We start from the raw sequence: 18,775 nt of genomic DNA, 5'->3' as shown, positions 1-18,775 counted from the left end.
AACCATTTTGAAAAGTCCAATCTCGGAAACATGATACACCCGTTCTCTTAAGGAGTATACTGTATCTGCCTTCCGACTGGGTATGCCTCATCAAGTCAAGAACATTCTATTGATCCAATCCTCTAAAGCATGTCAGGTGCTAGTGGTCCTTGGATACGTGGCAGCAGTGATACATGTAATGCTGTTTACACACTCCCTCCCTTTATCAGCTCCCTCCAGTGAGGACTACGGACCCAGTGGAATCAACACCTTTAACTGTTGAACACAAACACAGTAGTTAACATCAGAAATGAAGGAAAAGCTCAAATGGTGGTTACAGCCCAGTGTACTGAGCAATAGGATATCATTTTACCCTTTTCCCTATCAAGGCTTATCAGCGGCCAGTGTCTCCACTATGGGCTGGGGTTGTTCACACTTATCCTATTGAAACCAGGGTACCTACAAATCGACCTCTTCTAACTCTGCTATCAAGACTGTGCTCACAATGTTCACACACCCCTGCTTCAGGGAAACAGTATTCTGATTCAGACAGACAACCAAGTTGCCATGTTTTACATAAGGCAGCATAGGTTTTCTGGATGCTTTTTCAAGAAATGCTTCAGATATGGCAATGGGCGATAGACCATTAAGCGACACTTCAAGCAACATATCTTCTTTGGACTATTCAGCACCATAGTGGACCGTCTTAGCAGAGTATTCTGTCTGCACGAATGGTCACGCAAACAGACTTTTCAGATTGCAGAGCTGTCTGACAATCGAGCTCTTTGTGTCTGAACAGAATGAAAAAGCCGATCGGTTTTGTCCATCCTTCCAAGTCTTCTCAGACTTTCCCAATATGATTTCCTTCTGGACTGGGCAATAGGTCTTGTATATGCTTTTACAATGGTATTGTAAAAGCATTGAGAGGACACTGCAGAAATTCATTCAGGACCCTGTTTTACATGATCCTCATAGCGCCGGCGTGGCCCAGACAAATCTGGTACATTTATCTTATGCAGTTTTCGTTGCACCCTCCTGTTAACCTAGGATTAGACCCTTTCTACTTTATCCAACTTTGCCTAGATGTTGAGTGCACACTGATTGCCAGCTTATTCTTACTAAACATGATAGAAGATATTATTGTTTCTGCAAATGGCGGAGATATTTTGATGGTGCTCTCAAAATGACTTAAATCCTTTCTCCTGTCATAGCTCCTGTCATAGCTCCACCACTATCAGATTCTGGTCTGGCAACATCATCTGTCAGAGTACTTTTGAGTGCAATCATGGCCTATCATGCTTCGGTGAATAAAAAACCCATCTCAATGCATCCTATGGTACCCAAATTCATGAAAGGATCATTAATTGTTAAACTACCAGTTTGTAAACGGGCCGTTCCTTGAGATCTCCATGTCATTTGAGACTACCCTTCAAACCATTGGACATAGTATCACTTAATCACCTTACCTGGAAGGTAGTCTTTTTGGTTGTCATTATCTCTGCTAGCAGGGTTAGTGAATCGTGGACTCTGGTGCATTACCCACCTTACTTCGGTTTTGTCATGATAAAGTGATTTCTTCCGAAGAAAGTCTCTCTGCTTTTCATATCAATCAATCTATTGTACTTCCTGCATTTTTCCCCAGGCTGCTCGCTCACGACCATGACAAGTCACTTTACATGTTAGATATCTTAGATCACGGCTAATTTTCCTGCGGTCTATGGAAAACACAGTTTACTGCAAGTAAACTTTTTTTTTTTTTTTTTGCTAAATTTCTCTGGATTAATAAAACATCTTGATAAACCTTAAGGGCTTCAAAGTTACCAAAGTGTAAAAAAAAAAAAAGCATAAACTTTCAGCTTTCCTTTTTTACTTTAATGCATATATTATGAGATAGAGTAGTAGATGTAAGATACAGATATTTGGTATGCCATGTTGGCTAAACATTGAGCGGCAAATCTGTTCACTTCTGAAGATGTCAGTTGTTAAGGAGTACTTGGTGCTAAAGCCCACATGGGAAGCGATTCAAAAAAATAAAACAAATTTGTTGAAAATAAAACTACAGGAAACAATTGCATCTCCATTGTAGAATAACCCACTCTAAAACTAATTCCTGTGTAAACTGGCATAATTGGTAGTCAAAGGGAAGATGGCATCTTGAGCATCTCTTAGATCAAAAGAAGTTGTACTTTTTCTGAATTAAATGAGAAATATGGTCTGGAAAATATACTACTGTAATTGGATTCAACTCGGTCATTGACTTAATGGGAGTATTAATTTGCAGGAATTAATAGTGGAACCAGATAAAACTTTGTATTGAGTTGCTTTCATCACCTAAAAATGCTTCTGAATTTTTATAAGATTTTAAGTAATGGTCTTATCTTCCCCAAGGAGAATTGAAAAAGTTTGAGGGGAAAAAGATTTAGGGATACTTCTGGAATTTCAGAATTGAGAAGAGTTGGAAAAATTTGCTTGAAAACCTCCTTTTCAGCTTCATTGACTCAATAGCTATGTTTTATAGCTCATGGAGCCATTTGGTCCCTCTTAAGTATTTACAGTAACAAATAAGGGTAGTAGTAAATGTTGGTTCTGTGTCATGGAATTAAGAAAAATGTCACACATTACTCTGCCTCTACAACCAAAGCACGCTACATCAGCGTCACCCAAGCTTTCGTCCAGTGATCTCATTCTCCAGGTCTCATACACATACCTGCCCCTCCAGCTATCATCCAGCCTCTCCAGCATTCATCCAGCCTCTCCAGCTATCATCCAGCCTCTCCAGCATTCATCCAGCCTCTCCAGCATTCATCCAGCCTCTCCAGCTATCATCCAGCCTTTCCAACATTCATCCAGCCTCTCCAGCATTCATCCAGCCTCTCCAGCTATCATCCAGCCTTTCCAACATTCATCCAGCCTCTCCAGCATTCATCCAGCCTCTCCAGCTATCATCCAGCCTTTCCAACATTCATCCAGCCTCTCCAGCACTCCAGCATTCATCCAGCCACTCCAGCTATCATCCAGCCTCTCCAGCATCCATCCAGCCACTCCTGCTTTCATCCAGCCCCCCCCAGCTTTCGACCAACCTCTCCAGCATTCATACAGCCACTCCAGCATTCATCCGACCACTCCAGCATTCATCCGGCCAATCCAGCATTCTTCCAGCCTCTCCAGCATTCATCTCCCCAGCATCCAGCCTCTCCAGCATTCATCTCAGCTAATACCATCTAACACCACTTTCGCTCCTAACAATGCAAACAATGTACCACGGTCTCCCAATACCGATTCTCCATCACAGAACGCTACTCACAGGAAAATCAAACATAATCTACAATCAACGCACATACAAATCACTTATCCCCATCATGACTACTCCAATCACACAACTTCTAGGATTCACTCTGTTCTCATTGATATTATTTAATGCTCAATCACTATCCAAGAAATCACTAATTTTAAATGATCTTCTCCTAGATACAAACCCGGACTTATGTGCTATAACAGAAACGTGGTTTAAATCTACAGATATAGCTTTAATTAATCAACTACCTACTCAGACATACGACTTTTTCTCAATCCCACGACAGAAAAAAAGGGGTGGGGGCATTCTCTTAGCAGCTAAGAAAGATCTTAGATTCACTCATCACCCAATCAAATCTGACTCGAAATTAGAAACAGGTCTCTTCAAATCAGACTCACTACAAATCCTTCTAATATATGCCCCTCCAGGACTTCTAGAAACGGACCCATCACCCTTCCTAGAAATCCTAGCATCTTATCTAAAACCAGACTTCCCAACGATAATCCTAGGAGATTTCAACTTGCACGTTGATAACCCCACACTCTCAACCAGCTGCGAAACCATTCTTACAGCCATGTCGGCAATGGGATTCAAACAAATAATCAATGAACCTACCCACAAGGCAGGTCACACACTGGACCTTATCTTTGTGAACTCAGGTATAACACATTCAGTACATCCCACTTACAAAAAAGTTCCCTGGTCAGACCACTCTTTAATCTCCACCACCCTCTCAATGACCCAAATGAACAATAATCACGCCCCACAACACTCATTTCTCTACAGAAAAGTATGAGCCTCTGATGAACTCAGCAATCATCTAATCACGGAACTTTCACACATGGACTTCTCATCACCCAATGCAGCCGTTAACTCCTGGTCCTCCATAACAGAAACCGTGGCAAACAAACTATGTCCGTGGATAACAAAAAAAAGTCAAACAAGGTGTGTCAAAAAGGCAGCCATGGTTTACAAATGAACTTAAAAACCTCAAACTCGACCTGCGCCAAAAAGAAAGTAAATGGCGTAAAGCCCCTTCCCCCTCCACACTCTCTACATACAAACTCGCCCTCCAATCATACAAGAGCTCCACTTTAAAAACAAAAAGGGACTTCTATGCACTCAAGATTCATAACATTATATTCGATTCCAAAGCGCTATTCACATTTGTCTCCAATCTAACTCAGGCAAACCCTCCTGACATACCACCTAACCAAGCTCAAACAAAAGCTGATGAGCTGGCACTCTTCTTCAGTAATAAAATCACCAACCTACTAACACAAATAAAGCATAATACCGGCACACCAACCAGCAATTACATTCTGCATAATAAAGACATCTCCCTCCAATCTCTTGAACTCACCTCCTCCTCAGAGATCCAAACACTTCTTAAGAAAATGAAACCCTCATCGCATCCACTAGACCAGATTCCGTCTAAATTACTACTGCTAATCCCGGACACCATAACCAAAACCCTAGCAGACATTATAAACTGCTCATTCATCCAGGGTTTCTACCCAGACGACCTCAAAATAGCATCCATCAAACCGCTACTTAAGAAGCCTAACTTGGACCCCAAAGATCCTAACAACTTCCGTCCAATCTCAAATCTGCCTTTCATTGCCAAGGTGATGGAGAAACTAGTTAACACACAACTAGCAGATTACATAGAAGAACACAAAATTCTCTTCCCCACTCAATTCGGTTTTAGAAAAGCCTCAAGCACCGAATCCCTTCTCATCTCACTGACTGACTACATTATTTTGGGCCTCGATAAAGGACAGGCCTTCCTACTGATCTTATTGGATCTATCGGCAGCGTTCGATACTGTGAACCATGCCATATTACTAAATCAACTAGCGAACATCGGTATTGCAGGATCAGCACTAACATGGTTCAAAACATTCCTAGAAAACAGAGGTTTCAAAGTTAAAATTCACAACAAAGAATCCCCCAGATACCCATCATCACAAGGAGTTCCTCAGGGTTCCTCTCTCTCACCAACACTTTTCAACTTATACCTTCTCCCGCTTTGCCAACTGCTAAACAAATTGAACCTAAAACACTTCATATTTGCCGACGACGTCCAGATTGTGATCCCTATCAAAGAATCCATCACTAAAGCGCTAGAACTTTGGGAAAATTGCTTTCAAGAAATTAACGAGCTCTTATCCAGCTTAAATCTAATCCTAAACCAATCAAAAAGTGAATTCATTCTAATCTCTCCAGATAACTGCAAAATCACTACAAATCCGCCAGCCAACTTGCAAACCTCAAAAGTAAGAGATTTAGGAGTCTCCATAGACAACAGACTAAATTTGAAATCGTTTATCAACCAAACAACCAAAGACTGCTTCCACAAACTGCACGTATTAAAAAGAATAAAACCCCTATTTCACTTCCATGATTATAGAACAGTGCTCCAAGCAATAATATTTGCGAAAATTGATTACTGCAACTCCATCCTACTAGGCATCCCATCATCTCATACTAAACCGCTCCAAATGATACAGAACACCGCAGCAAGAATTCTAACAAACAAAAGAAGAAGAGATCACATTACACCAGTCCTTAAAGACCTACACTGGTTACCAATCCACTACAGAATAATTCATAAATCCCTCACCACAATCTACAAGAATATTCATGGACTGGCTCCACTCCATTTACAAATAGCTCTTAAAAAACACTCCTCCAACAGACCCATCAGGGAAGCATATAGAGAATATCTACAGGTACCACACAACAATACCACCCAACATATAACATTGAGAGATCGGGCCTTCTCCACAGCAGGTCCCCCACTGTGGAACTCCATCCCCCTAGAACTAAGACAGGAACCATGTCTTCAAACCTTCAGGAAAAGACTGAAAACATGGCTGTTCATGAAAGCATTTCCGGACCCTTAAAGATTCTCTACCATCAAATGCAGCATTACTGATCATTTCCTATTAAACTGAAACAGTCTCTATCTACCAATCATTACAATGTTTTACTTCTCGTTAAACTGTTTATCTTTCCTCTAACTCTAATCCCAGTTAGAATGACCCCGTTTTATTGTAACTTTTTTTTCTTCCATGCACTTGTTTTACCTTTTAATGTATACTCTTATGTTATTAGTTATTTACGTTATAATGTATTTCTCACCCCTTGTTTTATGTAAACCGACATGATACGAACTCCGTGAATGCCGGTATAGAAAAATACAAATAAATAAAAATAAAATAAAAATGCTGTTTTAATGTGAAATTATTTACAACTTTTTTAGCTTTTGGTTGGATAATACTGTGAAGTAATCACTTGTTACTTTTTGTATGTGAATTGTCATTGTTTTCTCTTTTCTAATGATGAATCTTGTTTTAAAAGTACTTATTTATTTATTTAAGGCTTTTATATACCGATGTTCCTGTACTAGTACATATCATGTCGGTTTACATAGAACCAAAGTTGGAAATGAATTACTTGAAATTAATTGAAATTAATTACTTGAAAATTTATTTAAAATTAATTACTTGAAATTAATTGGAAAAAAAATTGTGAATAAAAAATGACACTTAAATGAGAAATATATAGATAGTACATATAAACTAATTAAAACAGCCTTAACGGTGCAAGCACCTGATGAAAAGCACTAATCTGCCTTGACTATCCGAAAATCTTTGCTTGCTTTCTTTTTCTAAAAAGAAGTCCTCCTTTTGATGGAAATCTAATGAGTGCAAATTCCACAAAATAATGCCTATCTCTGAAAAGACGTGGGCCTAAGATGCCATTAAATGGAGCTACGTAAGACTGAACTCCAAAGCAAAGACTTCCCACTCAAGCACATTTGACAAGAAGGAACATAATCCTGTTAAGAAGCCAGTTTTAAATGTCTGGAACCAGACCCATGCATAGCCTTAAAAACAAAACTGCCATTTTGAATTTTACTTGGCAAAGAACAGGCAACCAGTGCAAATTTGCCAACATCTGCGTGATATCCCTCACACTAATCCCTGCAACCAACTGAGCCATTACATTTTGAATGGATTGTATAACCCTCATCAAAATGGCAGGAAACGCCAAATAAAAACTGCATTACAGTATTTGGTACCCAACAACATTAGATCCTGCACTACTGACCTGAAATTTTGCACAGACAACAGAGGCTTTAATTGGCACAGCTGCCTCAAGTTAAAAAAAAAAAAAACAAAACCCAAAAAAACCCATGCAAGTAGCTGCTGTAATTTTGAGCTGCTTTCATCGTAAAGCTTTGGTCAAACCTTATCCCCCAGTTTATGGGTATCGGAACCTATGGGCAAAACCCATATACCTAAATTCAAGTTTTGTCAGATCAGTTGTCTTAAGAACCGTGGTTGGGCTGCTAAAGAGTTTTGCTTTCAGAATGCCAGGTGCACGGCTTTTCTGTGACCTTTTGGTTAGGAAGAAACTAAATTTGCATGGCTTTCTTCCTTTGCATTCTAACCCTTGGCAGGTGTAGCTTTGGGTTATATTTGGTACTAGCTAAGTATATCCTTGTGCGAAAACAAGGTTGATTTGTGCTGTCCCTTTTTAAGAACAGTTCTGGGTGCACCTGCATTGGCACGATGGAGATGGCTTTCAAGCCCTCTTCAAATGTTGCTGTGTTCACCAAGAAAATAGCAGAAACTAAAGGGTGATATCAGTACATAAGAAGATAAGATATGCCAACCTGGTTCAGACCAAGGGTCCATCAAGCCCAGTATCCTGATTCCAACAGTGGCCAATCCAAGTCACATGTACCTGGCAAGTATCCAAACATTAGATAAATCTCAAGCTACTATTGCTTATTAATTAATAGCAGTTTATGGATTTTCCTCTAGGAACTTATCCAAGCCTTTTTTTAAACCCAGTTACATTAACTGCTGTAACCACATTCTCTGGCAATGAATTCCAGAGCATAAATATATGCTGAGTAAAAAAGAATTTTCTTCCATTTTGTTTTTTTAAATGAGCTACTTGCTAACTTCATGGAGGGCCCCCTAGTCCTTCTATTATCTGAGAGAGTAAATAACTGATTTACATTAACTTGTTCTTTCATGATTTTGTAGACCTCTATCATCCCCCCTCAGTCGTCTCTTCTCCAAACTAAACAGCCCTAACTTCTTTAGCCTTTCCTCATAGGGCAGTCGTTCCATGCCCCTTCTTTTGGTCGCCCTTCTCAGCACTTTCTCCAGTTCAACTATATCTTTTTTTTTTAAATGGTGCAGTCTCACCATGGAGCGATACAGAGGCATTATGACATCCACTGTTTTATTCTCCAATCCTTTCCTGATAATTCCTAACATTGCTTTTTTGATCGCCACAGCACACTGAGCTGATGATTTCAATGTATTATCCACTATGAGGCCTAGATCTATTTTCTGGGTGGTAACTCCTAAGAGAGAACCTAGCATTGTGTGACTACAATAAGGGTTATTTTTCCCTATATGCTCACTTTGCACTTGTCCACGTTAAATTTCATCTGCCATTTCGAAGCCCAATCTTCCGGTCTCGTAAGGTCCTCCTGCAGTTTATCACAATCCGCTTGAGATTTAACTACTCTGCATAATTTTGCGTCATCTGCAAATTTGATCACCTCACTGATTATACCCCTTTCCAGATTATTTATAAATATATTAAAAAGCACCGGTCCAAGAACAGATCCCTGAGGCCCTCCACTGTTTTACCTTTTTCCACTGTGAAAACTGACCATTTAATCCTACTCTTTGTTTCCTATCTTAACCAACTTGCAATCCACAAAAGGACATTGCCTCCTATCCCATGACTTTTTTTTTTTTTTTTAGTTTTCTTAGAAGCCTCTCATGCAGGACTTTGTCAAATGCCTTCTGAAAATCCAAATACCCCATCTGCCAGTTCACCTTTGTCTATATGTTTGTTTGCCCCTTTAAAAAAAAAAAAAAAGGTAGGATATTTGTGAGCCAAGACTTCCCTTGGGTAAATCCATGTTGGCTGTGTCCTATTAAATCATATCTATCTAAATGTTTTGTGATTTAATTCTTTATAACAGTTTTCCATGATTTCTTCCGACACTGAAGTCATGTTCACTGGTCTATAGTTTTCCGAATCACCCCTGGAGGCCCCCTTAAAAATTGGGGTTACATTTGCCATCTTCCAATCTTCAGGTGCAATGGATGATTTTAATGATAGGTTACAAATTAATTGAAATAAGTCTGAAATTTCATTTTTTAGTTCTTTCAGAACCCTGGGGTGTATATCATCCGGTCCAGGTGATTTACTACTCTTCAGTTTGTCAATCTGTTCTACTACATCTTCCAGGTTCACCGTGATTTAGTTCAGTTAATCTGAATCATCACCCATGAAAACCGTCTCCGAAACGGGTATCTCCCCAACATCCTCTTCAGTAAACACCGAAGCAAAGAAATTGTTTAATTTTACATGATGGCCTTATGTTCCCTAAGTGCCTCTTTAACATCTTTAACCCCTTGATCATCTAATTGTCCAACTGACTCCCTCACAGCCTTTCTGCTTCAGATATATTTTTAAAAGTTTTGATTGTGAGTTTTTTCCTCTACGGCCAACTTCTTTTCAAATTCTCTTAGCCTGTCTTATCAATGTCTTACATTTAACTTGCCAATGCTTATGCTTTATCCTATTTTCTTCTTCCAATTTTTGAATGAAGATGTTTTGGCTAAAATAGCCTCTTTCACCTCACTTTTTTAGCCATGCTGGCAATTGTTTCACCTTCCTTCCACTTTTCTTAATGCATAGAATACATCTGGACTGTGCTAGCGACTATCTGTTTTCCCCTTTGATTTAGTTTTAAAAGCTGCTCTCTCTCTTTTTTTTAAAGGTTAGCTCCAGCAGCCTGGTTCCACCCTGGTTAAGGTGAAGTCCATCCCTTTGGAAAAGACACCCCCCTTCCCCAAAAGTTCCCCAGTTCCTTATAAAACTGAATCCCTCTTCCTTGCACAATCGTCTCATCCATGCATTGAGACTCTGGAGCTCTGCCTGCCTCTGGGGACCTGCCTGCAGTGCAGGGAGCATTTCGGAGAATGCTACCCTGGTGGTTCTGGATTTCAGCTTTCTACCTAAGAATCTAAATTTGGCTTCCAGAACCTCCCTTCTACATTTTCCTATGTCATTGGTGCCCACATGTACCACGACAGCTGACTCTCCCCTAGCATTGTCTAAAATCCTATCTAGGTGATACATGAGGTCTGCCACCTTCGCACCAGGTAGGCATGTTACCAGGTGAACCTCATGCCCACCAGCCACCCAGCTGTCTACATTCCTTATAATCGAATCACCAACTATGACGGCCGATTTAACCCTTCTCTCCTGGTCAGTAGTCCTGGGAGGCACATCTTCTATGCGAGAGGACAATGCACCACATGGAGAGCAGATCCTTGCTACAGGATCATTTCATAAGAACGTAAGAACAATAAGGTATGTCATACTGGGTCAGACCAAGGGTCCATCAAGCCCAGTGTCCTGTTTCCAACAGTGGCCAATCCAAGTCACAAGTACCTGGCACGTACTGCTGCACCAGGTTGATGCTTTCCGATCATGAGACCTTCCTCCTCCAAGGCAGCACCAGGGCTGCCAGACTGGAGTTGGGACTTGGCTACTATGTCCCTGAAGGTCTCATCTATATACCTCTCTGTCTCTCAGCTCCTCCAGGTCTGCCAATCTAGCCTCCAGAGATAGAACTCATTCTTTGAGAGACAAGAGCTCTTTGCATTGGAAGCAGACATACAATTTCTCACCGGCGGGTAAAAAATCATACATATGACACTCGATGCTAAAGACTGGGAAGCCCCCATCTTGCTGCTGGACTGCTGCTTTCATCTTAAATTTGTTCAGCTCCTAGTTAAGTTTGTTGCTATGGGAGTAGGACTGCTTACAATTAGGGTTCTTTAAATATATTAGTGTATTCACTATATATATCAGGTATTTAAAAGCCGGTCTTTATCTGTGGGGCATTCCTGAATTTAAGTTAAAAGGCTGATTTTGTGTGTGTGTGTGTGTGTGTGTGTGAAAGCGTCACCTGCCTATAAATCAAAAGATGAGCTAGGAGTGGGAGGGTTGGGAAATACAAACCTCTGTGTTTTGCCTGCCTTTCTGACTACCTATTTAATACAGACACACAAACATATTAAATATACCCCAATAGTTTACTGCTCCCCAGTACTTTTAAGTTTTAAAAAATTTCCCCAAGCAGTATTTACTGATTCTTTTCAGTCACCAGCAAGATGATCTTCTCCTTTCAGTGCTCCAGTGGTATAATTTGCTTCAGGACCTTTGCTGACATTTTAAAGTAATCCAGTTTCAGACTAATTTTATCAACTTGAAGAGCATTCTTGAGATTAGTTTGGTACAGAACATTGTGAATGTATTCATGAGGCCACACCAGTGCCATGAAGCATAGTCCTTGGTGGATTTTTGGCTTTATTGAATATATGCCTAGCCATATACTGATGGAAAATAAGATGAGTAGATCAACATAATTTAATTCTTATTACAACATGCTTTACTGTCAGAAAGCACACAGATTGTGTTGCATACGGAATTATAAACAAATGTAGAATAAAGTAAAACAAGAGAAACCTCAAATAAAGAACAAATTTAACATGCAATAAAAATCAACATTATATTTTTCATGTGACTAAAGTAGCCACTATTCTTATCCTTTGAGAGAGCATGAACCTTGTATCTTAAATTTAGTAATCCCTAGAACTTCAGGGTGCAGAGTGGAAGAATAAACCTTTTGGAAATAGGTTACAATTTGTAGTCTACTCCCAAGCTTTAAATGTTTAGCTCGTGGCAGGCAGTCTCTACCCATGTATTCAAATGAAGATATATAGCCATAGTTCTAGCTTTTATGGAATTCTTTACATTTGCTGAACCTAAGACATCACTAATAAAATTACTAATGCACACACGCTTTAGTTTGGTGCAACATTTTTACATGGCAAAGGAAGCAACATCAGGGAGTTTGAAAAGAAAAACTCGTGTTGTATTGCACTTAGGCGTCTTGCTTGAGAAGAGCATTTCCTGTACTGCAGGGCTTCCCAAACCTGTCCAGGGGACCCCACAGCCAGTCAGGTTTTCAGGATATCCGCAATGAATATGCATGAGATAGAGTTGCATATACCGAGTCTCCACTGTATGCAAATCTATCTCATGCATTTTCATTGCGGATATCCTGAAAACTTGATTGGCTGTGGTGTCCCCTGGACAGGTTTGGGAAGCCCTGCTGTACCACATTTAAAATGTGGTCTGAAGTCCTCAAATGACAATGCTAATTGATTAATGTGGTTTGGAAACTGAATTGTTTTATTTTTTGTTTTCCTTTTGGCAGAAAAAGTTGAGTTAGTATACTGGTAAATTACTCTCACAAGACAATATGACAGATTTTTTTTTTTCTGTTTTGCTAGCAGCCAGAGCCCGAACAGGAGATTCCTCAGGCTCCAGAGCTTAAACAGGGACTGTATGAGCTATCAGCAGCCAATTTCAAAGCACACATTTCAGAAGGTATGTCTTGGATGTTGCTTCTTGTGCATCAAGGGGCCTTGTAATGATAAATACCTTTTGTAAGAATCTAACTGTGTTTCTGGAGGACATTTCAATCATAGTGGTTCAGTGTACTGGTAAAAAAAAAACACTTTTACAGAATCCTTTGGCAAATTCAGGAAATGTGTATCTTGGATCTGTTATCACAGTATATATGGTGGTCGTTGCTAGGTAATAACTGTTCAGCTATCAGGAATGATCTGAACTCTCCATTCATTCCCAGTTTGTAGTGCCAGTTTACAAGCTGAAAAGTGGTGACCAGTAGGTCAGCATGGCTGGTATCTCTGAAAGAACACTCTAAAGCCATACTACCATGGTTTGAATCACCTAGCAGGCTTTCTTTGACAGGGTGGTTCTGCGTATGCACCCTAAGTTCCTACCGAAGGTGGTCACAGATTTCCATCTTAACCAATCCATAGTCCCACCTAACTTCTTCCCTAGGCCCATTTCCAGCCTGGAGAAGAGGGCGCTGCACACACTGGATTGTAAGAGGGCCTTGGCTTCTACCTGGACCATACAGCAGGCCACAGGCTGTTCACCCAGCTATTTGTCTCGTTTGACCCCCCCTACAGGCAGGGTAGTGCTGTTACTGAGCAGACTCTTTCCAACTGGCTAGTGGACTGTATTTCCTTCTGCTACAACCAAGCAGGGCTGCAACTGGAGGGCCACATCACGGCACATTCTATAAGGGCGTTGGCGACTTCTGTGGTCCACCTACGTGCAGTTCCAATGAGGGAGATATACAGGGCTGTGAGGTGGAGTTCTCTCCACACCTTCGCCGCGCACTATTGTCTGGACAGGGATGGTTGGCGTGATAGCAGATTCGGCCAATCTGTCCTCGGAAACATCTTTCAGCCTTGAACCCAACTCTTCCAACCTGGGCCTCTGGTTTGAGTTCAGGCTGTCCTTGCTATTACCAACCGCACTGCACCTGGTTTGGTGTCTATTAGTCCCATTGGTTTGGGTCTAGCCTGTAGCTAAGGATTCACCCACATGTGAGGACTACCAATCCTGCTTGTCCTAGGAGAACACCCGTTACAGGTAAGCAACTTTGCTTTAAGCTAGCTCTGTAAAATGACATTATGCGCTCGCTGACACAACGTGCCGTGCACCAACGCAACACACCATGTGTTATTTATCTATGCGATATAGGAGGCTGCAAATTACCTGATCCTTCACCACCCCCACCACCCCTTTTTTTTTTTTTTTTTAATCGCGGTCGCCATTTTTGCATTTATAGCTTTTTGATGAATCTAGGCCTTAGGCAGTTCCCTGCCTGAGAGGGCTTAAAATCTGCTGTTCCTGATTGTAACTTACCTTAAATTTGAGTTTTGAAAGGTAAATAATCAAATCTAAAAAAATAAAAATTCAAATGTATTAGCATTGTTTTAGTATTGCAGTGTAAAAAAAAAAACAAACATTGCACCAGAATTGCCAAAATGACACTGCTGTGAACATGGCTGTAGTACTTCTTATGAAGCAGTGTTTCAATGCTAAATCCATGCATATTTCCTTGTGTGAGCATGGTAAGTTATAATGGCTTGCGTTAAACATTAAGAGATTTGCCAGAAAACTATGACGGTTGATATTCAGCAGGCCGGTGAATGAGAAAGTTAACGGAGTACCTATTAGTGGCTGGCTGTTCAGTGGTATTTAGCTGGACAAGTCTACCACTGACTGTGCCCAGATAAGTTTAACTGGGTAACGTTAGGGCAGTGATATTTACTGGACAGTGCCAAATATTAGCAACTAGGGATGTGAATCGTATTTCTGATGATTGAAAATATCGTACGATATTTTCAAAATCGTCAGAAATCGGCGGCTCCCCGAAACCAATGGGAAAACCCCCCATGAAATTGTTCGTGGGGTTCTCTTATTGTTTTGGGGGAAGGCGGGAAAAACGGCACATATAAACAAGCCCTAAATCTACCCTGACCCTTTAAAACTGCTTCCTTAGGTTCCCCCACCCTCCCGACCTCCCCCAAAACGTTTTAAAATTACCTGGTGGTCCAGTGGGAGTCCCGGGAGCGATCTCCCACTCTCGGGCCGTCGGCTGCCACTAATAAAAATGGCGCCGATGGCCCTTTGCCCTTACCATGTGACAGGGTATCCGTGCCATTGGCCGGCCCCTGTCACATGGTAGGAGTAATGGATGGCCGGCGCCATCTTTAAACATGGCGCGGGCTATCCAGTGCTCCTACCATGTGACAGGGGCCGGCCAATGGCATGGATACCCTGTCACGTGGTATTTATTTATTTATTTAACAGTTTTATATACCGAAATTCTTGTAAGGGTTTACAAATCAGTTCGGTTTACATTGAACAGAAACAGTGCTTCGGTAAATGAAAGCAATTACATAGAACATTAACAGAGCTTCAAATGTGAACAATTACAAAGAACTAATAATAAAATATCTTATTAACCAACAAACAAGCAGAACAACATTTAACATTTGTACAGAAAACAGTGTCCCAGAGAGAGTAAATATAATACATCCGTGGTCGCAGAGGCTTAGGCTTAGGTCTTGAACTAAGAAACAGAAAACTAGGGGTTGACGCTAAGGTATTGCACCAAATTGAAATCATGGAACAGAGGAGCATATAAGGGCATATATAAGAGCATATAAGAGCATATAAGGGCAAAGGGCCATCGGCACCATTTTTATTAGTGGCAGCCGACGGCCCGAGAGCGGGAGATCGCTCCCAGGCCTCCCAGTGGACCACCAGGTAATTTTAAAACGTTTTGGGGGGAGGTCGGGAGGGTGGGGGAACCTAAGGAAGCAGTTTTTAAGGGTCGGGGTGGGGTTTGTTTGTTTTTTATCTGCTCGGGCGCAGCTGATTTAAACAAAAAAAAAACAAACAAAAAAAAAAAACCCGATCAGACCGCACGAAGAAAAATTCACGATGTGAATCTGAATCGGAACTTGTTCCGATTCACATCTCTATTAGTAACAGATGGATGCATTTTAGCCCCTCCTCTTTTTATTTGGCTAATTGTTTAGCCCGTTAATGACTTACCCAGGTAAAATTTTGTAAGTGAGAGAGGGGCAGGCCATTCAAATCTTAACGGTTTGTCCAGCTCACTTAAGCATTAGTGTGGCAGATCCTTCTGAATATTGATCTCATGGTTATTGGCAAAACTATATGGTGTTTCTCTTTGTGAGTAAAGGCTGAACAAGTCTTGCTGCTGTAAAAATGGACGCCAGGCTCCGCAGCCAGTGACAACATGCTGCTGGTCAAGAATTGCCTCAGAGGCCCAGAAGAGACATTGAAGAATAGGCCGCTCAGACAATCAAGAATACCCAGACACCTCTGCTGTACTGTGGCTTGTCAGAGGTGAATGAACTTTGAGTGCTTTTCTGAGCATGACTTGCAGAAAATCCCTGAGACAGATTTGCTGGCAACAACAGGAGAGAGGCCTATTTAATGGCAACATTTACTTCACAATACAGAGAAACTGGGTCCAGGCTGCAGGCTTTTGTCTTGCAGATGCCTATTTCAACTGACAGGAGCCAGGTAAATGAAGATGCCCCTGAGGGTGCAGCTTTAATTAAATCCTGGTGCCACAAAACGGAATTCATGCTGAGCTTCTATTCAAAAACCAGACTTGTTACCTGTTTATACAACAAAGAATATCAAGAGAAGAACAGAAGAACAAAAGCCAGCAAAGCCATGATTGATAAAGGAACTTTTTTATGGTGGGAGGATATACAGGTTTAGTTGGTTAGGAATTCTCAGAATGGGGGGAGTGATCCTCACAAGCATTTCCTATACATGATAGATTGTCATGACAACAGCATAAGGTTTCTTTGTAAAAAAAGTCTTTGGGCAGTCACGTCATTCATTCTGGAAGCTTCGGGAATGTTGTATTTTGATTATATAAGTCAGGGCATGTCAGAGATTCACTGAGATGCAAGTTATTACAGATAGAGGGCAGTTATATTGCATCTCCCAGAACACTTGTCTTGGACTTTCTTATAAACAGCTGAATAAATTATATTTTAAAATCTTTTTCTGAATCGAAGTGTTCTGATTGCCCTGGCTTTGAGTCCAAAAAATTATACAACATTAACCACAGACTTTTGGGGATCCTTCTATGAGCATTCACAGATTGCCACTTGCAATACCTGAATTATAGCACAATGGACATTTTCTTTTACTTTGAACTAATTCCGGCCATTGGGAAAAATCATGGCTCAGTCAAGTGGTGGAAAGTCAGTGTAGCAGTGATTTAATGATGAACATGTGTTCAGTGATAAAACTGCCTTTTGAGTGCTATTTTTTTTAAGCTTTTCTTTTAAATTGTTTGCAAATGCCCTATGCAAGGACTGCCAAATTCTTTATTAAAAAAAAAAAAAAAAAGGAATTTTACAGGTTGGCAGTGAACTCCAAAGGTACGAGTTCAGGTCTATAATTGTCAGACGATGCCTAACCCATGGTTTTGGTGACAGATGACAGATGCCATACCAAGTCTTCCCCACTGAAACCAGGAGTAATGTGTGTATGAATCCTTGGGGAGAGTGCTCAGGCCCTTCTCACTCTTCTATTATATCCTCTGCTGATATAACATAACTGATGTGGAACATGACTAAAGCCATCTCCTAAATAAAATAGTAATGAAAATAGTTTATCCTGCTTTATAATTTCATTTTAGTTTAGTGGTCCATACCTGATTTATTTAGTCTTAATATTCAAGTGTATATGCAATATCATATACTCCATTCTGAAATGAGTTTTCTTTTTTTAAAGGACATCATTTAATTAAATTCTTTGCCCCTTGGTGTGGTCACTGCAAGGCTTTGGCTCCCATCTGGGAACAACTGGCTTCATCCTATGAAAAGTCCGAGTCTGTCAAGATTGGCAAAGTAAGTGTAAGAAGCTAACATGAAAGTCATCCCTTCATTTGGCTAGATTAGTTGGACAGGTAGCATGTATATCATAATCTTCTTCCTTGCACACCTTTGTTATCCCACTTACTGCTGCTGCTTGCTGGCTCAGCTTCACAGATTGCTCTTTGATTTTGTTTGAGAGCATTGGAGTACATCCAAGGGCAGAAGGAACATGGATTAATTCTGGGGCTAGTCACCTTTTTTGATAGCCGAGTCTCACTTAGCACAACGGACCCTTTGCAAAAGCAGACAGATGAATGCAGAGGCTGGGGTTTGAGGTCTCTGATCAGCGCCCTCCAGCCACCCCCGACTGTAGGTGACGGGAGTGAGGGAGGTGAAAGTTGAAGGATGTAGGCTGGAATTGATACTGAGAGCGCATACCAGCTTCAAGTTCATTTCCAAGTTTAGAAGTGAAGGTTTGTTTGTAGTCCCCCCTAGCAATTGTTAGACCACCTTTATTTTTGTAACAGGTTTTCAAAAGGGAAGAAATGCCCTGGTCTTCTGTTCACTAGAATGGCACAGTTTAATATTTTAAACTTTAATAATGATGATAGATGCACAAAAAAATGGTTCTGTCCAAGAAAAGTCACCTTTTTAATTTATTCAATTTTATATATTGCCGTACTCCAAGCAATCACAATGCAACTTATGATGATCAACTAAACAACCAATTTACAGCATCAAATTCATTGATAATCTTCTTAATCCCTCCCTACATTCCCGCACCACCTCTCATACCTCCCCACGAAGAGAAGCCTCAAAGGAAAAAGATCCCTGACAAGTTCCAGACGGGAAGGAATAAGGAGCAAGAGCAGAGCCAGACAAATAGAGTATAACACAGTAATGAAGGCAGAAAAAATTACAAAGGATTCATCCAGTCTGCCTAGCAAGTTTCTCACAGTAGTAACCTCTGCTTCATGCTGTCACCCCCCCCCCCCCCCCCCCCCCAAGCCTTATTTTAAGGGTAAAATGTGTTTACAATCAAAATCAATCATCTTTTAAACACATAACAAAATTATTGCTAGCAACATTTTTACGAGGTGAGCACCCTTCTTGATAA

The 18,775-nt window shown here is 40.7% G+C and overlaps 1 protein-coding gene across 2 annotated transcripts in view; it reads left to right on the top strand.

Annotated features, from left to right (window-relative positions):
* TXNDC5 (thioredoxin domain containing 5) overlaps positions 1 to 18,775 on the top strand; it is an 80,031-nt gene that overhangs the window by 21,307 nt on the left and 39,949 nt on the right. The window contains exons 4-5 of one of the 2 annotated variants that reach the window (XM_029590629.1): positions 12,694 to 12,787; positions 17,576 to 17,691. In XM_029590629.1, coding sequence (XP_029446489.1) covers positions 12,694 to 12,787; positions 17,576 to 17,691 — 210 coding nt within the window. Of the gene's footprint in view, positions 1 to 12,690; positions 12,788 to 17,575; positions 17,692 to 18,775 lie in introns of both variants that reach the window. The other variant, XM_029590628.1, reaches the window with a different exon arrangement.

This window comes from Rhinatrema bivittatum, chromosome 2 (assembly GCF_901001135.1).
Source record: "Rhinatrema bivittatum chromosome 2, aRhiBiv1.1, whole genome shotgun sequence".
Classification (NCBI taxonomy): Eukaryota; Metazoa; Chordata; class Amphibia; order Gymnophiona; family Rhinatrematidae; genus Rhinatrema; species Rhinatrema bivittatum.
This window is presented reverse-complemented; position numbering and strand designations above follow the sequence as displayed.